This window comes from Patagioenas fasciata, chromosome 2, assembly GCF_037038585.1.
Source record: "Patagioenas fasciata isolate bPatFas1 chromosome 2, bPatFas1.hap1, whole genome shotgun sequence".
NCBI classification, from domain to species: domain Eukaryota; kingdom Metazoa; phylum Chordata; class Aves; order Columbiformes; family Columbidae; genus Patagioenas; species Patagioenas fasciata.
Window position 1 is genome coordinate 15,418,569 of NC_092521.1, and position 25,125 is coordinate 15,443,693.

General features: G+C 39.0%; 1 protein-coding gene across 9 annotated transcripts in view; it reads left to right on the forward strand.

The window, feature by feature from the left end:
• Positions 1-25,125, forward strand: part of ENPP2 (ectonucleotide pyrophosphatase/phosphodiesterase 2) — a 55,229-nt gene that overhangs the window by 13,280 nt on the left and 16,824 nt on the right. For 8 of the 9 annotated variants that reach the window (XM_071803837.1, XM_065832193.2, XM_065832194.2 and 5 more), the window contains 7 exons: positions 98-217; positions 9,417-9,472; positions 11,472-11,537; positions 12,268-12,340; positions 20,911-21,022; positions 22,492-22,617; positions 24,922-24,953. In XM_071803837.1, coding sequence (XP_071659938.1) covers positions 98-217; positions 9,417-9,472; positions 11,472-11,537; positions 12,268-12,340; positions 20,911-21,022; positions 22,492-22,617; positions 24,922-24,953 — 585 coding nt within the window. Of the gene's footprint in view, positions 1-97; positions 218-9,416; positions 9,473-11,471; positions 11,538-12,267; positions 12,341-17,113; positions 17,270-20,910; positions 21,023-22,491; positions 22,618-24,921; positions 24,954-25,125 lie in introns of all 9 variants that reach the window. The other variant, XM_065832198.2, reaches the window with a different exon arrangement.

Below are 25,125 nucleotides of genomic sequence, written 5' to 3' on the forward strand. Positions count from 1 at the left end.
CCTGTTTTAAAACCATTTGGTGGTATTTACAGATAGCTGTGAAGAGCTGGATTTGTGTGCATTAGAGTTTTACTAATTAATCTACTTTTGCACAAAGGGACTCTATCCTGAATCACATGGAATCGTTGGCAATTCGATGTATGACCCAGTGTTTGATGCCAGCTTCAGTCTTCGAGGGCGAGAGAAATTCAATCACAGATGGTGGGGAGGTCAACCAGTAAGTTTCAGATTCCCTTCTCTTTATTCCCTCCTCCCACTCCTCCCCTCCCTCTGTTCTGTGGAACATAGCCAATAATAATTTAAAAAATACATCTGTGAACAATTTGTACCTAATCTTCCCCCCTGGCTAGCCCTGTCTATCAATTTAATGTAACATTTTGAGTTGGCTTTTGCTTTTCAGAATAATAAAGCCATTGATTATGGAAAGGTGCTTGCATTGATAAGTATAAATTAGATGTGGCTAGGAAAAAAAACCTCACTTTAGGCAACAGTTTAACATAAATTACTGTATTTTCGTCATCGTAGCATAATGTTTCCTTTTCATTATGGGTTTCCCAGGTTTTCATCCTAGTAATGTTCTTGTGGCAGTTTGAGTATTAATGTTCCGTCAGAGTAGCATGGAACATAATTATTATTTGCTAAGCCCACAAGCAATCGCTGTTACCTGACTTGCTGCAGAGGCTGGAGAACTTTGTGAATTCATTTCTGCTTTGAGCACAGCAGCTGTGGCTGAACTAGGTCTTTTCTCTAAGGCTGGTGTGGGACTTGTGTTCTCTAGCTCAGAGTCTTTATTCTAGGCAAAGAAATGGCCTCCTTCAAAGTATTCTGCATTACTCCAGCTAAGAAAGTCCTTTTGCTTCTGCTGCACTTTCCCCCATTAGTGCACCTTGTGGTGGTTTGCTTTGCCAACAGAAGCAGGTTTAAACTAAACTAGTAAGTTTTATGTGCAAGCAGCCAAGATGCATGCACGTTTCATTGCGCCGATTGCTTAGGGAACTATAGTTTAAAAGCTCCCTGGCTGGTTATCCCCACGAAAGAGTGAGGTGGGGAAATCGGAAGGGATTTGGGAACACCGTAATTTATCATTGCTGTTTGCTAAAGTGATCAGTGTCATCCCCCAAGTCTCTTAAGACAGAAATATCCCAAGAGACTAAAAGAAGTAACTCAGATGGTTTCAGGCTTAGCAAGTGTGCATGTGTTATTTGTCTGCATGTGGTTTTAGTCTGCAACAAAAGTGAGACAAGACAACTTAGAGCTTCAGGCAGATGTGTGACAAGCAGATGTGTCCAACTGCAGCTGAACCAGAATGAGGTATTGGTGCTCTTGTAAAATTTGTCATCATAACAGTGAATGTAGTCACTCCCTTGCCCAGCTATGATCCGGGTTAGCTTTTAGCCTGGGTTGTGTGGAAAGGACAGGGTGACGAATGTGCCCAGCTGTTGTCCTCCTAGATATGAGCGAAGAAGCAGGATCAGACCTAGGAGGAGTGAAAGGGTAGCATCTTCATCTCAGCTACAACCAGAGCCACCCAGCTAAGAGCCCTGCCTGCTGCCGTCAGGCATCCAGCGCACGGACAATGTTGTGTCTCAACTGCTGTGTGACAACTTGTTAAGCAGCTGTACTTTGATTATGCATTGCAAATGTAATTGTGCATCTTACCTTAACCGTTATTGGGTAGGAGTTAGTGGGGAACTAATAATTTGGGACTGTACAAATGTCTCTATTTTTAAACTACGATATTTTTAAAGTACAATATGAGTCTATAAATACTTCATCACCTGCTGTGTTGAGTAGGGAATACTGGTAATTCCCACACCATCCATTAGAAACACTCATGCTGCTCCAGAGAATAAGAAGTTTTTTCTGGATTCTAAATAAGAGTCAAGAAAAACGTCAGCTGAGAAGAGTTCAAGATAGTTACACAACAGTAGATGACTATATACTGGATGAAATCCTCAGAGGACAGGGGGGAGTGTTGCATACAAAAGTAAGGATGATTAAAATAAAGCAGCTGATCTGAAGAAGTGTTAAAAAGGAAAAACACACAAATAATGTAATAAACTGGAAATGCCTTTGAAGAACTCAAAACAAATGTATAGAGGAAAGGCTGTAACTCAATCTCCACACATTTGATATGTGGGAAACCTCGAAGCTGGGCCAACCTGAAAAGTGGCCATAGTAGCTGGGTAAGGAGGCTGTAGATCTCTTGCAGAAATATGATATAAACGATACTTTCTCTGCATGTGGAGGAATTGCACATTTGATAAGATAATTGCAGATCTCGATAAAAGAAAAAAATTACCTCAATCCATATATGGATTAGATACAGTACCTTTCAACTCCTTTTTATAATTTTCTCTATAATCACATTGACATACACTGCCAAATATAGCTGGGTATTGAAAGACAAGACAGAATTAAGGCAACAAGGAGGGAAATCTGGTCTGCTTATCACAGAAATCTTATCTGTCATACCAGATATTAATCTGGTTTCTTTTTTAGATCTTGGGTCTCAAACTGGAGTACTCAAACAACTTTGGAGTGGTACTTCATTTGCACAGAATTGAGCATTATTATGTTTCTGCCCAGGAAGGCAGAAAAAGGGTCTTGGACCCTCAGTCTCATATTATGGCTAAAACTGCCTAGAAGAGTGTTATTTAATGTTGGTAATTTCTGAAATTCTTCCTTTCTGCTGGAAACTGTTGTATATGGCTTTGATAAAATGTGGGGGTTTTGGTGTTTTTTTTCTTTTTTAATTACTTGTTCTAAGACTCAGCATCTTGCTGGGAAACAGCCAGATTAGCATGGACTTCAGTGGGATTTGGCAGACGAGTAGCTGAATGTTTCTGCACCAGGAATTATGAGAAACTAATTTTAAGAGCATTAGGAAAAGGAGAAGGGGGGTGGAGAAGGTAGCTTGGAAGTGTTTTGAGGAGCTCTAGCTGGTTGTGGGACTTTGTGAAACCCAGTCATCTGATCTAGTGTACAACTTTGATTTATTATATAAGCTTTAAACCACCTTGTTTTCAAAACAAGAGTGTTTGATAGGAAACAGGCACAAAACCACTCCTCCTGTTACTACAGTATCACACAGAAATGGTGAGTGTCAGGGCCCATATTCCCAAGGGGAAAACTGAGTTTACTGCTCATTTTTCATGACACTAAGACTCTTTTTTCATCCCAAGTAACCTTAAGCACTATATTAGGCCCCAACTGCCTTTGGCTTCTCTTAAGCTGTAGTTTTCCATGTCTTGATTTGATGTAGTGAGCTGAAGCTTACACTACACAAAATACATTGCTTTTTTTTTTTTAGTGATCTTTGTGATCTTTAGAAATAATCCATTGGCCTCCTTAAGGTCAGAAGATGACAGGTATAAAACTGTCGGTTTGTGGTTAATGGGAACAGAGAGGTTCCTTCAGAATGTAACCCAGCTTGGATCTGAGTTTGGCTCCGAAGACACCCCTCTCTTCAGAAATTAAAGTATTAAATGTTATTTAAGGCACGTTGCATGAAGCTTTATTATCACTGTCAACCTTTTAAAGTGAATACAACCTTCAATAAAGTTGTTGAGTTGTTGAGGTAATCCTTAAAAAAGACCATGACACGACATTCCTAGGTAAGTGACAGCATGTTGAGAAGCTGTCTTCACAGTCTGCAAGGTATGCCCGTAGACACTGATTGCTACACATCTTAACTGGATATTCCTTATTTTATATAGATTTCATGTTCTATATCTATCTTTTAGAAAAAAAAAATCTTGCTTTCCTGTTTATTGGAATTTTATTGGTTTTTGACTAATGATTACAGAAAGAACTTCTTATTTTCATGTTCTGGCTTAGTCAGCCTGAACGTTGATTGGGATAGTTATGTCTGAGGAGCCCATGCTCTGCAGAAAGCTGTCATCTGCCTTTTTGTCCTGAACGCGTTTTGCAATCACTTTGTCAATTGGTTGGGTCAGCAGGAGGAGACATGTCTATAATTGTCTAAGTATTTATTTTTGTCTAGCTTGAGCCATGAACAGGCAACAGGGCTTGTTGAGTCTGTCTAATTATTTAATAGGCTTCCTGTACCAAAATCTTCTGTCTAGGCAAGAAGGCAATGCTTAGTTTTCAAAACTGAGCTTGCTTTTGTTCTGAGTAAGGAGTGTGGAAGTGGCTACTCTACGTTTTACCTTGTTGACAGCACAAATTGCAAATGGTGCAGGAGTGTAACATTTGGCACCACCCTTGTAGCAATTCTGCATGTTTGCACCAATGTTGTACGTGTTTCTTTACCTGGGAAATGCTGTAGTTTCCCCCTTCCCACCTTTACCTGGACGTGGAAGGGATTTCCCATTTGTGCATTCCCAGCTCTCTGACACAGCGGGTGTACGTGCTTCCTCCGCTCCTGGCATGAATCTCCGTCCCTGGTTGGCGAGCACAAGCATGTTTGCACAACTCAGCCCAAGGGCTGGACTTCAGAGCCATCCCTCCCATCAGCCCTGACCCGAGATGAGCTGCTGCCGGTCCTTCCATAGTGCAACAAATATGGGGCAGCTTTGGGAAGTTGTGGGCTCTTATTTATTCATGGAAGATTAGAAGTAGAGAGGTGCCCTGCTTTCTGTGCGGGTTATCGAAGATGATTCAACAGGTATCTTGAATAACTTCATGTGTAGTGTCTGTGTGCAAATGCATCTGGTGGTAAGAAGGGAGAATTCGGGATTTCCATGTTCCGTATGGCATTGCCACCTGCCTATTTCTATCAATAAATAAAGGAGAAGAATTGTAGTCAGTCAATGCAGATGATATAAAAATGACAGTAATTCAACTTACAGGATATGTTTCATATACATCTAGAAAAGCATGTGTATTATTACTTGGGATGTTTGCCAGTGTACTAGGGTTGAATCTGTGGGCCCATAATTTAACAGGTCTTTCTGCATTGGAAAAGTTAGATATTTGCTAATTCCTTTGTTGTGGTATGAAGACAGAGTAGTTAATATTTATTCTCCTTTTCTCTGCTTAAGCAAATGAATTCGAAAACATGGCCTTTATATAACTTGCAATGCAATGAGGCTTGTCCCATACGCAAACCAGGGGTGTACATCTGACAGAGTTTAACAGTTGACTATAAAATTCTAACACATTAACAGTTAAAACCAACATATTTACATATGACAAATAAATTACATAAGCTCACAAATGGTACTGACCTTTCAGCACCTAACACAGCAAACTTGATAAGTGACCTGAACAGATGTGACCAGTCATAGAGTGTATACAGCACATTGCATTTACTTGCTCAGTACTGGAACATCTAGGATTAATTAACTTTAAGGCTATGACTCAAGCCAACGGAGAGGAAATAGAATAACTCTTGTTCCCTTCTTGATTTTGGTTGTTTTGAGAAGACAAGGTTGAGAGGGCATCAGCTAACTTTTTTTTTCCCTATTCTACATTGGCTGACAGCACAGATCCATGTTAGCCTGCAAGAAGTATGACTTGTAGTTTGAGTTGGAAAACAACGAATTTAAAGACAGTGAGAGATGTTCACTGGTGATTAGACTGCAGTAACAGTTTGCCATGCTTTTCTGCTACAGTTGCTGTCCTATAGCTGATGGTAGTAAGGAAGCTTAGGTTCTCCTGTCAGCTTCTCCAGTCTATTATCTAATTTTATCTAGCCTGTAAAGGGTCTGGCTAACCAAGGACACTTCTAGTAGAGATTGCTACCACTAGATTCATCAGCAGTCACAATTCTAAAACACACTGGAAATTTGATTTAAAGCTTGTTTAATGCAGATAGAAATTCTTCTACCTAGATGACTGCTGCTTCTCTGCATGCTTAAAGATGACTTTGCAAGTGTATCGTTATGAGTAGCAGCTTAAGGTATGATGTTAAATAGTGTTGAATGTTCTTTTTTTCATTTGAAATAAACCAAAGGTGTGACTTTTTTTTTTTTCTAAAAAAAAAAAACTAAAAGGAGAAGGGAAGGTCCAGTAGTATTTTGTTGTAACCTTGAGCTGAACCAAGAGCTACCTGGAAAACTCAGGATGGAGTCATTCAGACTCACTTCTCAGATGTTGTTCGGAGTTCGACTTCAGCGGATCACTGTCTTTGCTGTTGAGCTTATTTCGAGTGCAGCAGACACAGGTCCTTATCCAAACACTGATGCCAATGCACATGACTGGGGAGCAGGGAGGGTGCAGTTTTTCCCTTTCTGAAGCCAGCCTGGGTGCCTCTGAATTTCTCCCCTTTACTGCTCACTTGGGAGTGCACAATTAGGAAGGATCTCCACTTGCATTACTCCTGGTTCAGAAAGCGGTTCACACTGTTTTCATATGGCACTCATGAAGCACACTTTATGCTTGTCAGGAATGAAAAAATAGCTGCCACCTTCTTGCAGGCATGCTGGGTACCTTGGCAATGAACATAGGGCCTAATTATTCATCTGTCAAGATGACTGCAGTTTTACTTGATTGGCCTTTTGGCACATGCTTAAAAACACTGCCTAAATAGAGTCACGGGTGATTTCAGCAGTGCTAAGTCAGGAGCAGCACAGAACTGGGCTGATTCGGCCAAAAAGGCAGGCAGGACCACTTGGACTTGTGCAAACCAAAGCACTAGAAAATCGAGCTAGAGTAACAGATGCTAAAATCCAAATACTGAATTCCCTGGACTTAGTTTATTGGTACCTTCCCAAAGATAGCTGCAAAATCATTTAAACCTTGCAGGAACACAAACATTTTCAAAGCAAAAATAAATCGGCTGCAGCTCTGCAGGGACAATGGTTTTCCAAGTACAGCAAGACTGAAAAGCGTAACAGACGTGGAGCTGACACTCCTCATGCTAAATTTGTATTTGACCTCTTTTCTCCGCCTGATGGGGTTCTAGGAATAAATCTGCAATGCCAAGAATAACATAATTGCTTTAATTGTGGGCCCCTTATCACCTGGGAAGCCCATGATACACTAATGAACATGGAGTAGCTCCTGCTCTAGTTAGGTAGAGAGTCCAGGCTAAAGTTATGTATCCTGTGCTGATTTATATGATACAAACAAGCTTGTGGATGCATACTTGCATTGCACTCACACCTCTGACTGCAGTGTATGGGCTAAAACAAAAAGAAGGGAGATTCAGGCTAGGCATGAGGAAGACATTTTTCACAATGAGGGTGGTGAAACAGTGAACAAGTTTGCCCAAGAGGTGGTAGATACCTCGTCCCTGGAGACATCCCAGGCCAGGCTGGACAGGGCTCTGAGCCACCTGATCTGGTTGCAGGTGTCCCTGCTCATGGCAGGGGCTTGGACTGGATGAGCTTTGAATTTCCCTTCTGACCCAAACTGTTCCATGATCAGTGGGTTGTAGGCACACTTCCTCATCTCTCCTGTTCACCTGCATCCTTCTGACCTGTCAGGGCCAGTATTATGCAACCGTTTCAAAACAATATCCCTGTTATTCAATGATTCAAAACCAAATTCCAATATAAATTCAAAGCAATTTTTATATTTTGGGGGGGAGGAGGATATTTTGCAGCCACATCATGTTATGGTCATTGTCACCATGCAAACCCCAGTGCTGTTGGAAATCTGGGGCTGCAGAGGCTGTGGGATATGGCTGGGGGACTCCCCATTTGGTGGCAACTTGAGCATAGATTTATGTGAATCAACCCTGAAATCAGACTTTTGAGGAGAAACACCTGAAAGCAGAGAAGGATGGGCTGCAAGCCTGCGGCCATTCTGCTCCTTCTCTTCCTGCATTTATTTAGTAAACCACCATTTCTGTAGAGTTACTACAGATATATTATTCTCTGGAAAAGATGATACATTACCAAAAAGTCAGAATGCAATGAAAACAAAAGATCTTTTATAGCCATGATTTCAATTTAACTGTATTGAGTCCAGTAAGATTTGGAAGAATAAAAGATGAGAGATAACGAGTATGTCCAGAGTTCTGGAAAGGAAAAGATGACCAGTTTTCCCATAAATAAGATAACAACATCCAAATTTAATTGCTGTTAAATATAGTCTCGGACTGTGCCAAATTTATTTCAATTTAGACTGATGCATTGATAATTCAGGCACAGTATTTGAATAATACATTCCCAGATGACAGTTTATAAGTGCCTGTTGAACAAGGTAGAGGGGTCTTAGAAGTATTTTCAGAAAGTTGATTGAAAGTAAACCAAAGATTTTGTAATTATTAAACAATGGAACTATGTTTTGGCCTAATTTTCTCATGAAACAGATAAATTGCAGTATGCATAAATAATGGGAAGAAATAATCTAGTCGTATACATAATGCTGGCCTTTAAGACATTACCTTTTTCAAAAGAAGTTTTGATATAATTTGGATAGTTCCTTGCAAGAGAAATTTAGTTCTGTAGAGCTACAAAGTGATATTGTTTGCTTTCCTTGCTTGTGGACCCTTCTGACATTTGGTCATTTTCATTCCCCTGTCTTGTATAGATATTCATAGAATAGAAGAGATAAAGAGGAGAGAGAAGGGAGAGAAAGAGAGGGAAAGGTAACATAGAAAATGAGGAGTACAGTATGGCTTTCACTAGAGAAGGATCAAGCAAACCAAGTATACTCTTGCTTGAAAAGGAATAAATAGAGGGGAATATCATGAATGTGGTATAGAAGTGGGAAGAGAAAGGATTAATAACCTGTTTAGTATCAGAACAGTACCATAACCCAGTGAAACTGTCAGGTTTAAACCAAACCAAAATAAAAATACGCTTGTGCAGTGTGTGACTACATTGTAGAACTTTCTGCTATAAACTGATTTATAGCCAGAAAAGTATATTGGATTTAAAGGATTGAAAAAAATGATTTGAGAAATTCGTGGGGATTGATTCCATCATTTCCATCAGTCACCACTTCAGGTGAGCTGAAAAAGTTCTTAAACATCTATGGAAGAAGGGGTCTCACCCTACTTCCTTGAGATCCCTGCTCACTCATCTGCGTTCTTGTTTTAGAACTCTTTCCTAATGCATTTTTTTGTTGATGGCTGCCGATGGTAGAATATGGGGAAAAAAAGACATTTATTCACATGCTGGTTAGTGTCAAGCCATGTTCTTACCCTACTGAGTATCCTCCAAAACTTGAATGCTAAAAGGCTCAGGTGAGTAATGGCTGGTTTTTTAAAATTAAACGGAATACTGGAGAAATTCCTCACCATAAACCTTAATGCTTTACATTAAACGCGACACTGGGATTTAGGGGTGAAAGTCTACAGGGCAGGACCTCACCCACTGCTACAGAATTTACATAGGTTTGTCACTCCATGGGTTTGAATTAGGGATACAGGCTGAAAACTGCAGTTTTTATTTCTAGGCTCTGGGTAGAAGAATGTGTCTTGATAACAGTTTCTTTTGATTTTTGAGGGTCATTAAAGATCTGAACACATTCTAATCTTCTTATATTTTTCTCATTAGATTTGGATTACTGCAGCCAAGCAAGGGGTGAAAGCTGGCACGTTCTTCTGGTCTGTGTAAGTGCCCTTTCTTTTCTGGAGATTTGTAACTAATATTTCAGAATTAATTTGATGCAAGTGTTTATTAAGCCATTTTCCTTACTTGAAGCAGTCAGTAACTTGGAGACCATACCTGTAACCCTCCTTTATTTCACTTGTGCAATGTTTCTGATAACTAAAGCTGATGCTACAGGTTGCTTCTTTAAGTTTGTACACTGATTTTTAGCATTGTCTGAAGATTGTCTGTGATTATGTGAAAAATTATTTAATTTCATGGTGTGTAGTTTTGCCTCCTTAGTATTGCTAGCAATGTTTCCCAATCCTCTGAGTGTTTGTGGAAGACTCTTTTATTGTGCTCTTATGTCATCTGACATCAACAGCATAATTGACTCAAAAACCTGACTCAATTCATTTTACAATCCAGTCTGACCTTTGAATTGATATCCAGTTTCTCTTTCCTAAAAGACAGCCTTGAGGATACTTGCTGTTCATTCTTTTATTTAATGGTTCCAAATTATTTTCCCTTGTCTCAACTAAGATGTATCTTCCTAACCAAAAATGAATTAATTTTTATAATTTCTGAGTTCTGAAGAATTCATGAGGATCAATCTCTCCATTCCATTTTAGTGACAGAACAGCAGGATCAAATAAAGTGGGCAAACTGTCAAGGTTGAAGTACTAAGGGGGTTTGCCTATTTTTTGTGATTCCTTTAGGAATAATACTCTTTGCTACTCCAAACATCATCATTCATATGACAAATCCAATGCTATATATGTCACGTGAATGGAAATATAAGGGAGTAAGACAGAAACTTTATATATGGAAGAAATAAATATACCTTAAAACTGTATTATTTAATTTGGGACACAGAATATTTTTGGGAGAATTTTCAGTCAAACTCCTTTAGGAAAACAGAACTGTTGAAAACATCTTAGTCACAAATGACTTAATTAAAATAATGTTGTTTTTTTTTTTTTTTATATTGCACAACTAATAGAAATTTCAAAACTGGGCAATACCCAAGATTATTTTTCTGCTTTATGATATTGCCTTGTTTGTAACTTTTAGCAAGTTCCCTGTGTAGTTGGAGACTGAACACCACTGTTGTACAAGGTATTAAAAGCTAACTTGTTTCAAAATGGCTGTTGGCATCTCTGTTTATCAGATGTTTCCAAATAATGCTGAATTCAATTCAGCATGGTGAATCCAAGATGGTTGTGTTTGATTCCTGTCTTGGGATTCTGCTATTGATCTAGTGGAATCTGGACTGACTTTGCTTTTGTATTAAAATAACTGCGTGGTCTCTGGCCTGCCAAGCTTTCCTGAGATGAGATATCTGGAACTTTAACCACTGTTTGTAAGGTTAGTCACTCTCATAGCAAGAACTTGGCCTCAGCTGAGTAAGAAGTTTCAGGATACAAGCGGCAAAATTATTCTGTACTGCAGAGGGAGAAACTGTCAAAGCTGTGCGAGTCACTGTGTGATGGCCTGGTGCTTCAGATTGCTCCGTTTTGATTTACACCAGCCCAGCCCTCAGTTCAGTTACTATTAATTCAACGGGAACTTTTCCATTGTCTTCAAGATGACCAGAGCAGGATGGTTGTTTAAACCTGTACTGATGTGAGCAATTTAATGGTTTATACTCGTGCCAGCCAACCAATGGCAATGCCGTTGTGCATGAGGAATGTTCATCTGGGTTAAAGCGATGAGAATGGATCTTTATTCACTCATATTCTGAGCAGTTAGATTTACTGTCTTGAGCTCTGACTCCAGTTAAAAAATTTTAATAACCTTTTTCTTGTTGTTTTTGAACATGTGGACATCCAGGCGATCTTAAATGCCTCTGTTTGCAAAATAAGAATCAGTATCAACCGAGAAATAAGATAGAGCATACAGAAAGCAACTGATGTTATTATGATTGATTTGAATCACGTCAGAATCAGTTCGAAGCAAGGCTTTATTAATGCTTTTTGTATTCTATGATAACAAGGTATATTTTTGTATTTTGTGGTCCAGTGTCATCCCCCATGAGCGCAGAATATTAACAATACTGCAGTGGCTAACCCTTCCAGACAATGAAAGGTAATTCACTTATTGTCTTCTGCTGTTAGGTAGCTGCTAGCTTGACTTATCTTTAAAAGAACCTGGAAGAGTAAAGGGAAATTTAATTATAAAGATATTTTTTGTCTATTACATGCTGTCGCTGATTTAAGATTTTGTTTTGGGTTTTGCGTTTAGTTTTGTGGCATTTGTTTTTTTTATTTTTATTTTTTTAATCTCCACTTTTAAACATCAGCATTTTGATTCTTCTCAATAAATGTATGGTATGAATTTATTTCTTATCAAGAAGCATTTAGTTTACATGGATTAACTTGGATTGTTCTTATCCTACTGAGTCTGTAAAGGTTTAGCAGCCTTACAGGCAATGGCAGTTGCAGAACTGGACCCTGAGGACTGGGAAAATGTTAAGATTTTAATTAGGAGTATTTTGTAGTACACAAGTTCCCACATGCTGCTGGCTGCAAAGCGCAGGCGAGCTGCTGTTGTGATCTGTCCTACAAGACTTAGAAAGAACGCGTGTCCTCAGATGGTGCCCCATGTGCCTCCCTGCATGTGTTCTTGGATTTAATAAAACTGTAGAACAACTAATTGCTTAATCATACTGCGGAAACATGACTGAAAAACAGTTCTTTTTCCATAAAGTAAAGTCTCATTGGAAGCTTGACTTGATTTGACTTGACCTAATAGGTATGTGGCTTTTTTGTTGTTGCTGAAGGAAAGCTATCCTGAACAAAACCTTGCTTTCTTTCAGGCCTTATGTTTATGCTTTCTACTCTGAGCAACCAGATGCTGCTGGCCACAGATACGGTCCTTTCAACTCAGAGGTTAGTACAGACTCTCTCCTGCAGAAAAAGCACGTGTCTCAGATGCATTTTTGGAATAATTGCCACTGCTCAGGAGTATAATTTTTAGCAACCTTTTTCCCCTGGTTTCTGCAGTATGCTCCCCCTCTGCCAGAGAAAGCAAAGTTATTGTCTAAAGGATTTATCATGTGGGATTCACTTCTGAGAGAAGGAACTGCCCGTGCCTTTCAGGAGGTTGCTTCTCTGTTATATGATGATGCAAATGGAAAGATTTATTTGGCAAAGACAGGAGTATATCTGGGTGCAACAGCGTAATTTAACTTTCCTCGAACAATTTATCCTTCTTAAAAGTAATAAAAATATAACGCAGAAAATATTGAGGAAAAACACAGAGAAGAAAAATCTTTGTTTAAAGCTGACAGCCTGCAGTAGCCAAAGTAATAATTCCAGTCTGTCATGAACTGTAAAAAGCTGCTATTTCCAGTTTCATATAGGCCCTACGGGGGTTCAGAAAGCTTTGCCAGTACTATTCCCTCAGGACAGGGCTGTTGAGTTTGGTTAAAGTTTTGAAGCACCATGAGGTATTTTAATAAAAAATTATGTGCAAAACACTACAGCAGTTTAACCCCTTCTTTGAGTTTTGGGTAGCTGCCTGGGACCAATGCTTCCCTGCCAACAATGTCCAGGTGACAAGAACTTAAAGACTCTGCACTTGTCTGGGATTTGTGGAGAGGAAAGGTAAATTCCACACCCGAATATCCTACTGCTTCGGGTGGCTTGGGGCTGGCATCTCTGGTGATCTCTGACATCTGGCAAAGGTCTCCTAAGTTCAGTGCAAATGTATGCCTGCAGATTGCCATCACAAGACTTCGTGAGTTTTTATACATGCTTTAAAAGGGTATGCAATGTTTGCAAATCTTTGAGAACTGAAAAGTGTGTCAGAGACCTACTCTTTGGAAGGTGATGCAAATCTCCCTGAGCAGCCAGGTACCCAGCAGTAGTTTATTACTTGTTTAGTATACATCTGATAGCTGTTCTCTGCTGGAGAAGTGAGGAAAGAGAAGCAGCATTAATCTTTTTTAGTATGCTTGAGTTATTTGGGCTGTTTAAATATGTTCGCAGCAGTTATGAACTTGCTGTGGGTGTCATCCCTGTTGGAGCAGTGTGAGCTGTGGTCCCAGAGCAGCAAGTGTGAGGAATTGCTCCAAACCAGTGCTGAGACACCACAGTGGATAGGAAGTAGTCCTCCTTTTTCTGCATAAGCAGTAGTTTAAACCTGACAGCACTCTTGCTTAATTGACAGTGGTTGGTATATATCTCCGTGTTTTCACTTGGCTTAGAACAGGAGAGGTGTCTGACTCAGTAAAGCAAGGTATTGGTATGAGAGCTTTCTGATTCATGGATATATTACTCAATGATGCTTCACAGCTCCTCTTATTGAAGTGTTACAGATGTGTAGCTTATGACTGACAACTCTGGTTTTATTTATCTGTAGACAACAATTTCCTTCTGAACAGAGTTGTGGGGCTCTTTCCCTGGACTTAACGGAGACTAAGAAGATGCTGGCATGACATTTGTCCTTTAAATTGTAGCCTTTAACAAATCAGTTTAGCATCCATTGTGGTAATATAATTTCAGGTTAATTATAAGTGTCAAAAGAGTGAAGTGTAAATGTATCATAATAGTAAAAGTCAATATAAAAGCAAAAAGCCCCCAAAGGCTCTTACTGTTTGGGGGATCTTCTGGATGGTTATCTCAAGGTTGACCTCTAATTGCAAAGCAAAGCCTAGGCTCTTAAAAAGTGTGAATTAGTAGCTTATGAAAGTTTTACAAATAAATTGATTTATGCCATTTGTGTTAAACACAAAAAAGAGCATGAAATTGATTTTTAGCAAATTGAGAACAGACGAGTTAGCAGATGAGCATGGGTTTGCAGTTCAAACAGTGGCCATAACTTTGTGAATGGAAATTTAAATAAATGAATACAGCTGTGTAAGTATATAGACCCTGAGACTTGCTAGAGGCCTGGTTTCAGGATAGAAAAGCTAGGAAGTATTTTATATTATTTCTCTTGACACTGTTTTCAATATAATTTTAGGAGCTATAAAAGGTACATAAATCAGCTGGGAAGAAAGTCCTTAAAGGGATCCCTTGCAGCTGCTGCCTTGATACCAAGTGCACAACCTCCCTGTGAAATCATTCTTTTCTTGTATATAGCTGGCAGCAGTTAGACAGTTGGAGTGCTTCATTTTCCTTTGTGCAAAGGCAAATCAGCCAAACAACATTTGAAAACAAGCTCTTAATGATTCTGTGTTATATTTAGAATGACCTTTGTGTTTCTTTTTTTGAAGAGCGGATATTTTGTGCTGAGTTTTTCTTGCTGAATTTAGTATCTTGAGGAATAGTTTTATGCGTTGAAAACCTCAAAATCTTTCAAGTGTCTATTAGAGTAAAAGGAATGTTTACTAGAGCTTATGATACCAAATAATGTTCCAAATGTATTTTAAATGTATCATCTTAAAGGTCTAATGGCATCCACTCCTGATAATTTTCAGCTTCCAGACTTCAGCAGATCGCAAGTAGAGCTTCACAGGACATACATAATAGTCTATATGCAGAATGTCTTGAAAACTATAAATAAAGGGACTTAGAAGCACTTAAACTTTATTGGTGAATTGCCAGTGTTGTTGATATAAATGGAATACAGATCATGTCCAGTGTCCACTACTGTAACTTTGCATGTCTTCCAACATTATGAATTTTGGTGAAAAGTACTTGGTTGTTTAGGTTTAGGACATTTTGGTTTGGTGGTGTTTTGTGGTTGGTTTGGTTGGTTTTTTGTTGTTGTTTTGTTGGAGTCTTTTGTTTGGTTGTTTTGGGTTTGTTTTGTTTTGTTTTGTTTTGTTTTTTGTGGGACATGAATAACTTGTAAGAAGTATTTCAGTGGGTTCTATTACATTTCCAGGAGTAGTTATGGGAGTTATCAAATTTGTGCTTGCTTTTGATTTACTTCTGCATTTTTTTTCCTTCCCTCTGTGCTTCTGCAGTTGAACTCTGGTAGGTTGGTCCGCCCGGGTCAAGAAGCAGAGCTTTGGCTGGCTAGTTACCCTTGTGATGTTACAGTTCCCTTCTGTAAGCGGGGAGAGATTAGTTTCCCTCCTCCATAACTCTGTTCTGACACTTCTCAAGCAAGACAAAGATTTGGCTGGTTAATAAGAACTTGGCTTTTTTTTTTTTGCCTCCTAGCTAACTTTTTAAAAAAATTAAATATTCTAGAAATATACTACCATAAGAGCTCTAAAACACATCAAAATCTGGCATTGCTAAGCCGTTCCTGCTGCTCCTCTAACACACTATCTTGAGACGGCCGTTTCCAGTGTTCAGACCTGGGTCTCCTGTGCTCGCGTGTTTCTGCATTGTGGAGCTCGCTCTGAGCCGATTCCGAGACAGTAAAACGGGAATCCTTCCTTCCCCTGCTGCTCATCAGGACTGCACAAAGCTTGAAGCGTTTTAAAAACACAGAAAACTCTGGTGCTGCTTTATTAAAATGCCTTTCTGGAGAGAGACGAATGAGACTGGACTAGAAACTCCTTTCCAGCTGCTTGCCTTGGAAGCAATGAAACAGCATGGCAGATGGTAACATCCCCTTCCTCCCCTTCCCTGTTCACGTAGCTCTGTAACTGAACGTCTGTGAGAAGCTAAGTACACAGAAGTTAAATATCATCGTAAATCTCCGACTCTTCTCGAGCCCACTCAGCGTGCCCTGTTATACACAGGATATCGTAGTTACTGTCTCCTGGTAGGCATCATCTATCAGAACTTCACACGCAATCCTGAGCGGTGCCAAGAGCCTGCAACTTTGTCAAAGTCAGTAAGAGTGGTATGGTTTAAAATTACATGCAAGCTGATTAATTGGATACTATTTTTTTCCAGTTACGTCTTAATATTTTTTTTTTCCCTTCTACAAGCCTGTCTCAGGTGTTTGTGAATTTATGACCAATAACTTTAGTTAATTAGATGCCACACTGGAAGTGCTAGGAAATTAAATTCTCAAATTGCCCAAAAAGCTGGTAGGTAGCAGTGCAGCTTTAGGCCCCTGCGCTCTGCCCTGCCCAGGTGGTTTGAAGGATACAAGCTCCATGCTGAGACTCACCTTCGTAGCTTTGTCCTACAGACCTGCAGTCCCCAGACAGTGGCTGGTGGGGTTCTGGTGATTCCAGTGGGGTGCATGGCCTGGCATACAATGGTGGCACCTGGTAATGCTACTGCTGTCACTGATTCAGCCAAAAAGTGGGTGCAGGAAACCTTACAGAAAGCCATTTGGACAGGACAGGCTCTAGTACTCACTCGTACCTGAACCATCATCCAAATGAAATGTTGAGTTTCCACCAGCACCCTACCCCAGACACTCATTAAATTGTATGCAATAAATTTTACTTAAATTGAAATAGTTTATTTAAATTTTGATAATATTAATGGATTAAGGTTTGATCAATGATTCCCCCCCCCATAAAGCTATGTCTTTTCAAAACCAGAAGCCCCACCTATCTTCTGAAACACCAATTTCACTTGCTTTTATGCTGTCTGCTCTCATAACTGCTATTCTGCTTTCAGTACAATTTAGTGGATTCCTCCTTAAAAAGAGATAGATCCTAAATTGTCCAAACCCCTAATTTTTTAAAAAGGCCACAGCATTCATGCTTCAGGATTATCTGGCACAGGTAGCTTTACTATCTGATGTGAGCCAAGACAGGCTTTTTTTCTGAGTCCAGACATCTCTCCCCGCCAGTACAGGAGAGTAGTTATGGCTCCCCTCTTACTCCGCCTAAGAGACCTAAGAGAAAGCTTCCTCCTAAGAGGAGACAGGAAAGACCAGTTGCAGCTCCAAAGGAAAGAAGAAGAAAAGTACATAGAGTGGATCAATATGCCGTGGAAGGTCGTCGGAAGAAAGTAAGTTTACATATGTTCCAAAATTTTATGATGGAAGTGCCACTTTTTAGGCACTACTCTAGCTTTACTTTTTTTCAACTTGGGAGTTCATTCTGTGCTTCAGGCTGAGATTTTTCAGACAAAACTTCTATAAATGTACTGAAGGACCCAAAGGAAAGCAGCCACACGACCAAACCTTCTGGGAGCTATGCTTTTCTTGTTTCAGACTCTGTTTGCACTAAGGAAAGTCATCTGTATAAACTCTTTGTATTTTTAAATCCAGCCATCAGCTGGAGGCAGTGTCAGATAAATCCCTAGGAAGACACTACCAGTGTTGCTACCCTTCTGAGCTATTACAAATTCTGCAATATGTTGTAACCTGCTTAAGTCCCCACCTCACGGAAGCCTGGTGATTATTTGAGATTCTGTGTGTAGATGTCGTGGTTGTGGAGAAGTCCTGAAAATGTGACTCAAAATCTAAAAGGCAAAGAACTTTTAAAAAATTGTTTTTTTAAATATCTATCTATCTATCTATCTATCTATCTATCTATCTATCTATCTACATCTTAAAGCCAGTTTGTGACTTTGGAGGGTAGAGGATTCTTGATTACATGATTTCTGGATGCTGTATTGCAATACAAGTGGTATATAATCTGTTTTCACAAGAAAAAAGATCAAATAGAAATTGTTTTGCTAGGCAAAGGTGCAAGTGGAGGAAAAGTATATTCCTTAGTGTACTGGCTTTCTCCATCTGCACTAACAGCCTAGAAGGGGGTGTAGGCCACTTCAGTATTATATCAATTTCAGATATTTGACTAAGTAATTCAAAAAGTCTTCAAATAAACAAGCTAAATATTTATCCTTCAGGCTTTAAACAAAAGCCTTAACACTCCACTGTATCCTACAAGAGGCTCTAATCACTCATGTCAATAGCTTTTTTGTGGGGGGTCTTTTTTGACTTGTTGCATGATTGAATTAAAATCAGCTATTTTGAGACCAGTTCTTTAAGTGTAAAGGCATGGCAGACAGGAACACATAAAAATCATCAGGTATAAGAAAACCAGAATTTTTCAGAGAACTTTTAACACAGATACACCTGAGAGGAGAATTGATAATGGCCATGGGTGATATTGCCATTGCTCATTCATTTGCCATTTCGAGTTATACCCTTCTGGCATGAAGTATAGCAGATAGCTTGACACATTCCTACCAGTGTGAGCATATGCAACTCTTCCTTTTTTCCTTTCTTCTTCTGGATAAAAAGGTCATCTAAAATGTGTCCCTAAAGGACTCTTCCTGATAAGTCAACAGTGAAAATTTATCACTATTATTCCAGAAAAAAGCATCCTACTATTACACAATAGTTCCCATCTTATCTGCGAGTTAATCTTCTGGTGCTGTTTGAGAGCAATCAAATATAGTACAGGCTGGATCCTACCAGTTGAGGAAAAAATAAGGATAGAGTGAAATTCTTTCTTCCTTCCAATCAAGCTTCTTCTACCGGAAAACTCAAGAGCAAATTCAGTTGTGGTCTGTATGTCTCAGATGCCATACCCAATGCTTTCACAATAGTACCAACTCCTTCTTGTAGCACCATCTTAAGAGATCCATAGATCTTGAAAGAGAAAAGGTTTCTCTACAGCCTTCCAAAGTCTTGATATCAATATATTAGGTGAAGAAAAGTATATGGAAGAGTTTTATTTGTTTATCAATAACTCTGCATCTGGGAAAGAACATGAGCTGCAAGAGTAGCACATCCACATGAAGAATCCTTGCCAGAATGTGCCACCTACAACCGGCCTTAGGCTGCAAAGACCATTTTGGGAAAAATGTGAGAATCTTATAGTATAATGAAAGATTGCTGAATTTAAAAACTGAAGGGAACAGAATGCAGTGGGATGAATAAATATTGGTGAGGGCCTTTCTGAGAGTGGCTCTGAACACAGTCAAGGAGTGAAAGCTACAAAGCTGGAGGTTTTGGGTTTTTCTGTGGTTTTCTGTGAGAGTTTCTTGTTTCTTTTAAGAACAGGATTTTTCATTTATATTGACTTTCTTACATTCTTAGAAATGTCTCTGCAGGTTTACAGATTAAATTGGTGAAGAGGGTAGCTAAACAAAATTACCATCGCTTGAAATCTCTGGAAGTATTGTTGCTTTATTTCTTTTTATTATTATTATTTTTTGAAGAAGCTTCAAGACTGCTGGCAAAAGTAAATATTAAAGGGAAACCCATCTGGATTTGCAACTTCCTTGAATAAGCTTTGGATTCTGAGTAAAAACTATATTTCCTTATATGATTGATATTATACAAATAGAGTTTCATAAAAATAGAATTCCTATTCATTGAAGAAATTCTTTGTATTTGAGAGTGGAAGAATGACAAAACAGACAATTTTCATTTTTTTCTAAACTCAAAATATTTCAAAGTTTTAACTAAACTGACTACTTAGTCTTTCCTGAATTAAAATATTTCAAAATTTTACCCTTTGCCTGAACCACTTCTGTATGTTGCAGAAACTGTTCCTCCTGTTCCCCACTCTGATTCCATCTCCCGTGAGCCACTTCTCCATGTATTTATAGTGCCACATGGCAGATGATATTTCTTATCTCATCTTAAAAGCTATCAGATTTGTTCAACATCCATCCCTTAATGGCTTAGGTAGAGGGAGAATTTCTGAACCATCTCATTCTGGGTCAAGCTAACGTGGTGTTTATTTTTTCTTCTCAGAAAATTTTGCCAAAATCTAGTGTTTTTCTCATCCAAAATTTGTTAGCATTCTGTTTGTCGCTAGGAGGATGTTTGGTTGGAGATACTCGGACCCGCCAAATCAAACAGACAAGTGAGGAGAAGTTGGCATATAGTGACAAGAAATGTTTTCTTCTCAAAACCAAATCAGAATCCTCTGCCTAAAATCTGACTTTAAAGTTTCCCTTCTCTGTGCCATCTGGTAAAAAGAAATCTTTTATTTTCTTATAGCTGAAAACACAATCTTGTGAACATGTCTTGGTGTTTTCTGTTTTATTTCTTGATGAACAGGAAACTTAAATGAAGAAGTCACAGTGCTGCACCCATGTCTGATGGGGCCTTCTGACAGTTTTGCCAAAACTGTCATCTGGGATGTTGGAAACTCTTGGCATTGAAGCTGAAGAACATTCCCTTTGAGCCCCGTGTGCTACTCCCGCAACTTGCATGCTGTCATCCTCCTGTCAGGTGTCCTTCGAAGAAAATTTCATTAAGTGACTTTGCATATGAATGCCAAGTCCTAAGCTTCATTTCATGTTCACATAAAATAGCCTTTTTAAAGTATGCATTTAAATGTATGGATAAGAAACAAACCAAACCCCAAAGTCACATGCATTTTTCTAATATCTATACTTAGTTTTACCAAATGTACACATGTCCATGGGAGGTCTAGGATCAGCTATAAAGATCTCGTGCTTTCTTGTGTCAACATCTCAGCAAGGTTTTCTCATGACGCAATCACAGTGTGGATCTAGGAAAGGAAATGGTACGATAATTGCAGGTGTAACAGCTCAGCCAAGGCTTTGCCTCTTGACCTGGATGGCCTGTCAGAATTTTGCCAGAGCACCTCCCTTTGTAGAAGAAGGGGGAATGTTGCAATGACAGAATTAACTTCTTTCCTTTCTGCATTTTTATACAGATGATGGTGAATCCCCTGAGAGAGATTGACAAGACAGTCGGACAGCTAATGGATGGACTGAAACAGTTGAAACTACATCGATGTGTCAATGTCATATTTGTTGGTGATCATGGTAAAATAAACAATATTCTTTATCAGTATATAAATGCTTGAGCAATGTTGCTGTACATATAATAGGTGGCTTAAATGAAAGTTCCATTTAAGATATTTTTGTGCTGTTTTTTTTTCTGGTAGTTTAAATCCCCTCAACCAGCCAGTTGGTGCGGACTGGCCACTCAGTTCACCTGTTAATTGTCATTGGAGGACACTTCTCTTTCATAACAGTGATCTGGGTGTTTACCTTTACTCGCACTTCTTTTGGTGTTTTCACAGACAATTTTATAAACAGCTTAACATTATAGTGATGTATGCAGTTTCTAAATTTCTTCAGTTCATTAATAATGATGAAATAAGTGCTTGAGTGTGACAAAACATACCTGGCAAAACTATTTTATAGTGAAGCTCTCATTGCATGTATCAGAAGGCTATCATGTGTATAGAGTAACTTTTTTGGCAGTTTTTATGGAAGGAAAATATTTAGTAGCACTGTTTTCTTTTTCATGAGGACAGGAGTAGGACTTGAGAGACATTTCCATGGCAGTTAGTGGGTCAAGTTATCCTACTACAAGAAAGACTGGAATACCTGTAAGGGACGGTGTCCAGCTTGGATGGAAAATGTCATCAAAATAGTGGAGGAAGGAGGAAAGTGGTAAAAAGATATTTCAGGGTCAGATGGAGAGTCACCCAAAAGCAGAGATATTATTTGATAAGTCTCATTCTTTTGGACATCAGGAGTAACTTTATAGTAAAAGAAACGGTAAATACTAGCAACGTCAAAAAGAAAAAGGAAGTTTTATTAAAGAAAAGCTGACCATGCTTGAGATAAACCTGTTTTTTTGCAAAACCTTTTAATGATGCTACCAAAGGTCCTGTTTTGTTTAGATCATTGGTCTCGCAAGGACTGCTACATAAGCAATAAAATGGCATATGCCTCCTTTCTGGCTGTGGGGAGAGAAGGGTAAGGGGCAGGAAGGATTTCCAGGGGAGGCAGTTTGGTGCAGAGAACCGCCTGTGACTGGCAATACATTCCTCCTCACCACAAACAGCTGTAGGAGAGAATTGTTTATCTGTGGCTGCCTTAGAACAGACCACCAACAGACAATACCTTTTGTATGTGACTTCTCTTAAAATCCTTTGTTTAAAAAAAAAAAAAAAATCCCAAATTAGTACATTAAACTAGAAACAGACTCAGATTTTTCCATGAGCTTAGTTTACAGTTGTGTCAGTGCACACATGGTATATATGGTGACTGTTTCTATGTCGTCGAGACTGGTATTTGTCTTGTGTAGGCAAGTGCTAAAATCACCCCTAGTTTGGCTCCTGCTGCTGACTGATGATGGAATTAGATGACTGGAAAGAACAAAAATAATATTAGTCATTCAAAATAAAAGAATACATAGGCTGATTGGGGTTGCTTTCTGTGATGTTTTGGAAAACATGTTTATTTTCCAGATGGATTAATTCTGCATTTTCTTTCCGCAGGGATGGAAGACACTACTTGTGAAAGAACTGAATTTTTAAGCAACTATCTGACCAATGTGGAAGATATAATTTTGCTACCTGGATCTTTAGGCCGAATTCGCCCTAGGTCTAGCAATAACCTAAAATGTAAGTTAATTTAATTGTAACCCTTATGTCCTGAGAAATAGACTTCATCCCTTTCTTGGGCTGGTGTTGTCCAAAGGGTGTAAATTCACAGTGTATTGGTGGAACATGGAGAGGGAAGCCCAGTGAAGACCACTCACTTGCCCCCTTCCCAGTCCGTAGTTCACAGACCCCACAGTGGTAGAGCTGTGTTAAGTGGATGGGGTTAAACCCATCCTTTTACAGCAAGGAATGGGATCTCTTGAAGCCAGTTTCACATGGCAGTTCACATGTCATTATGAGTTTATTCATGCACTTGTCCGCTCTGTCATCAAAAATGGGACTCGGGAGATCTCAGCACTGCATGGATTGGATATGGAAAATGCATCTGGTGTATTTTCTGAGCTAATGGAAAAAAATGCATGGTTCATCTTGAATTCAGTAGCTTCTTCATACTTTTGGCACAGATGAGAAGCAGCGTGGGTTGCTAAACAGCAACAGGCTGGGGATGTTGAAGGATATAAGGGAGATTTAGAGCATGGATTCAGCGCCAATGTTGACAGTAGAACTTGCTGCTCCTTTGTACCATGCTGTTAGAAATTCACCCTGATGTGGTGTTTGGTATTAGCTGACTCAGGGCTCAAGTAAGAGTCCTCTGGTGGAGCTGACTCTGTGATTTAAAGTATTTCAGACCGAGCTGCCCCTACTACCCTCTGATGGAGACTGTTGCCTCCAGGACAGTGATACCAGGATGGGCTTGTGCCAGTGCTGTGATTGCTCTGGTTCAGTGTACTTAGGCAAACCCGGCTTTGCCAGCAGTTTAAGCTAGCATGCAAACTGTGAAATTCATAATCTATCCATGGTTTTTGCAACATGTGCTGCAAGGGTGACAACATTCGGTAGAGGGAAAGATCAGATGGTTGGGACAGTCAACTGACCCCCTCATAACACTTTAGATATACTTTGGCTGAGGGCATATTTCACCAAAAAATTGTTCTTCAAAGATTTTCAGAGTAGTAGCAGAAATTATAAGAATGTGGTAAAACTTTCTTAGATACTGATTTACGTATGCATTTATTTTATTACAAGCTATTTTACCTGGGAATGCTCTAGGAATACGGGATGAGTGTGTAATGATCTGTTGAAAATAGTGTTGTACATTGATAAACTTATTAGTCTGGCATAAAGACTCAATTCTTACACTTCACAGTCTACTGAAAACTTGTGTTTCAGTTCTGAGAAGTTTGTTTTGTTTTGTTTTTTTAAATCTTTCAATCCTTGAATTCCCAAATTGCTGAGAAAACCCAGTTTTCTTTGGAGAATGAATGGCAATATCTTCCAAAAAGACCAGCTACTCTGACTGACCTCTGAGTCATGCTATTGCTGTTCCCACAATACCATTGTCCTCTTTTGGCCTTTGTCCACAGCTGCCTACTTTGAATGTTGGCAATTCCTTATAAATCAGCAGTTTGAACATAGAACAAAGAAACGTATTCCTTAGTTTTAAAACTGGAGTTTGCCCCCTTAAATGGCAAGTTACCAGCTTTTTTACTCCTCCTCCATTTTCCTATCGATAACACTGCCTTTAGGCCTGCAGACACACCTTCGCAATGGATAAGCCTGTAGCTTGTGTTTTGAGATTCACTAGAGCTCATTTCAAGCTCAGCCAGATTGTGCCTTAAGCAGCCAAATCAATAATAGTTAAGCAAGAGATTTTCACAAATGTTGTTTGTTTCTCTTTTTTTTTTTTTTTCACCTTTCTAGAAGAAGATGGAGTTAGTGTGGACCATTGCTGGTTTTGGGTTTTCTACATCTTATATGTCCCTTTAATAGTGCAAAGACATATCCAGAATATTTTACTGTGGCTTGTCACTTACTCTGTAGTAGCCTGTGAAATGTTAAAAGAGTCAAAAAATGCTACATATTTATCTTACTCTGCTTCTAAGGAAGTGTAGGCTGGCATTCAAGTGTACTTTCCAAGTTATTCAAGGAAAACCTTTGTGTTTGAGGATGACTGTTATTTTAATGGAAAGCTGTCAAAGGACTTGAAGTTATATGTTTTCAGAAAATAGGATAAATATTAAGCTAAGCTCCAAGTCATAAAAACATGAGCAACGTTACCTAAGCAGCTAAAATATCACTAAGAATGCACACTTAAACTTTAGTTCACATTCAGGATATTTTATCTGATATATATGGTATAATTTTAGTAAAGATCAGCCAAGTTTTAGGAAAATGCTGCTGTAAAACTACATTATTACTGTGTTTCTCTGCAAATTGTTCATCTTTTATATTTTTGTCTTTTTTTTTTTTTTTTTTGCTTAACAGATGACCCTAAAGTGATTGTTGCCAACCTTACAGTAAGTATTTAGGACTAGGAGATATCTCTGGCTATACTTTACTGCTTACTTCGCATCTTAATTTAGGCCATTATTCAGCATTCTCTTCTCACTCTTTAGGCAGGAAAACCAACCATTAACATGAATAAAGAGTGTTAAATGGTGCCCTTCATGAGTACAGATTAATGTTTGT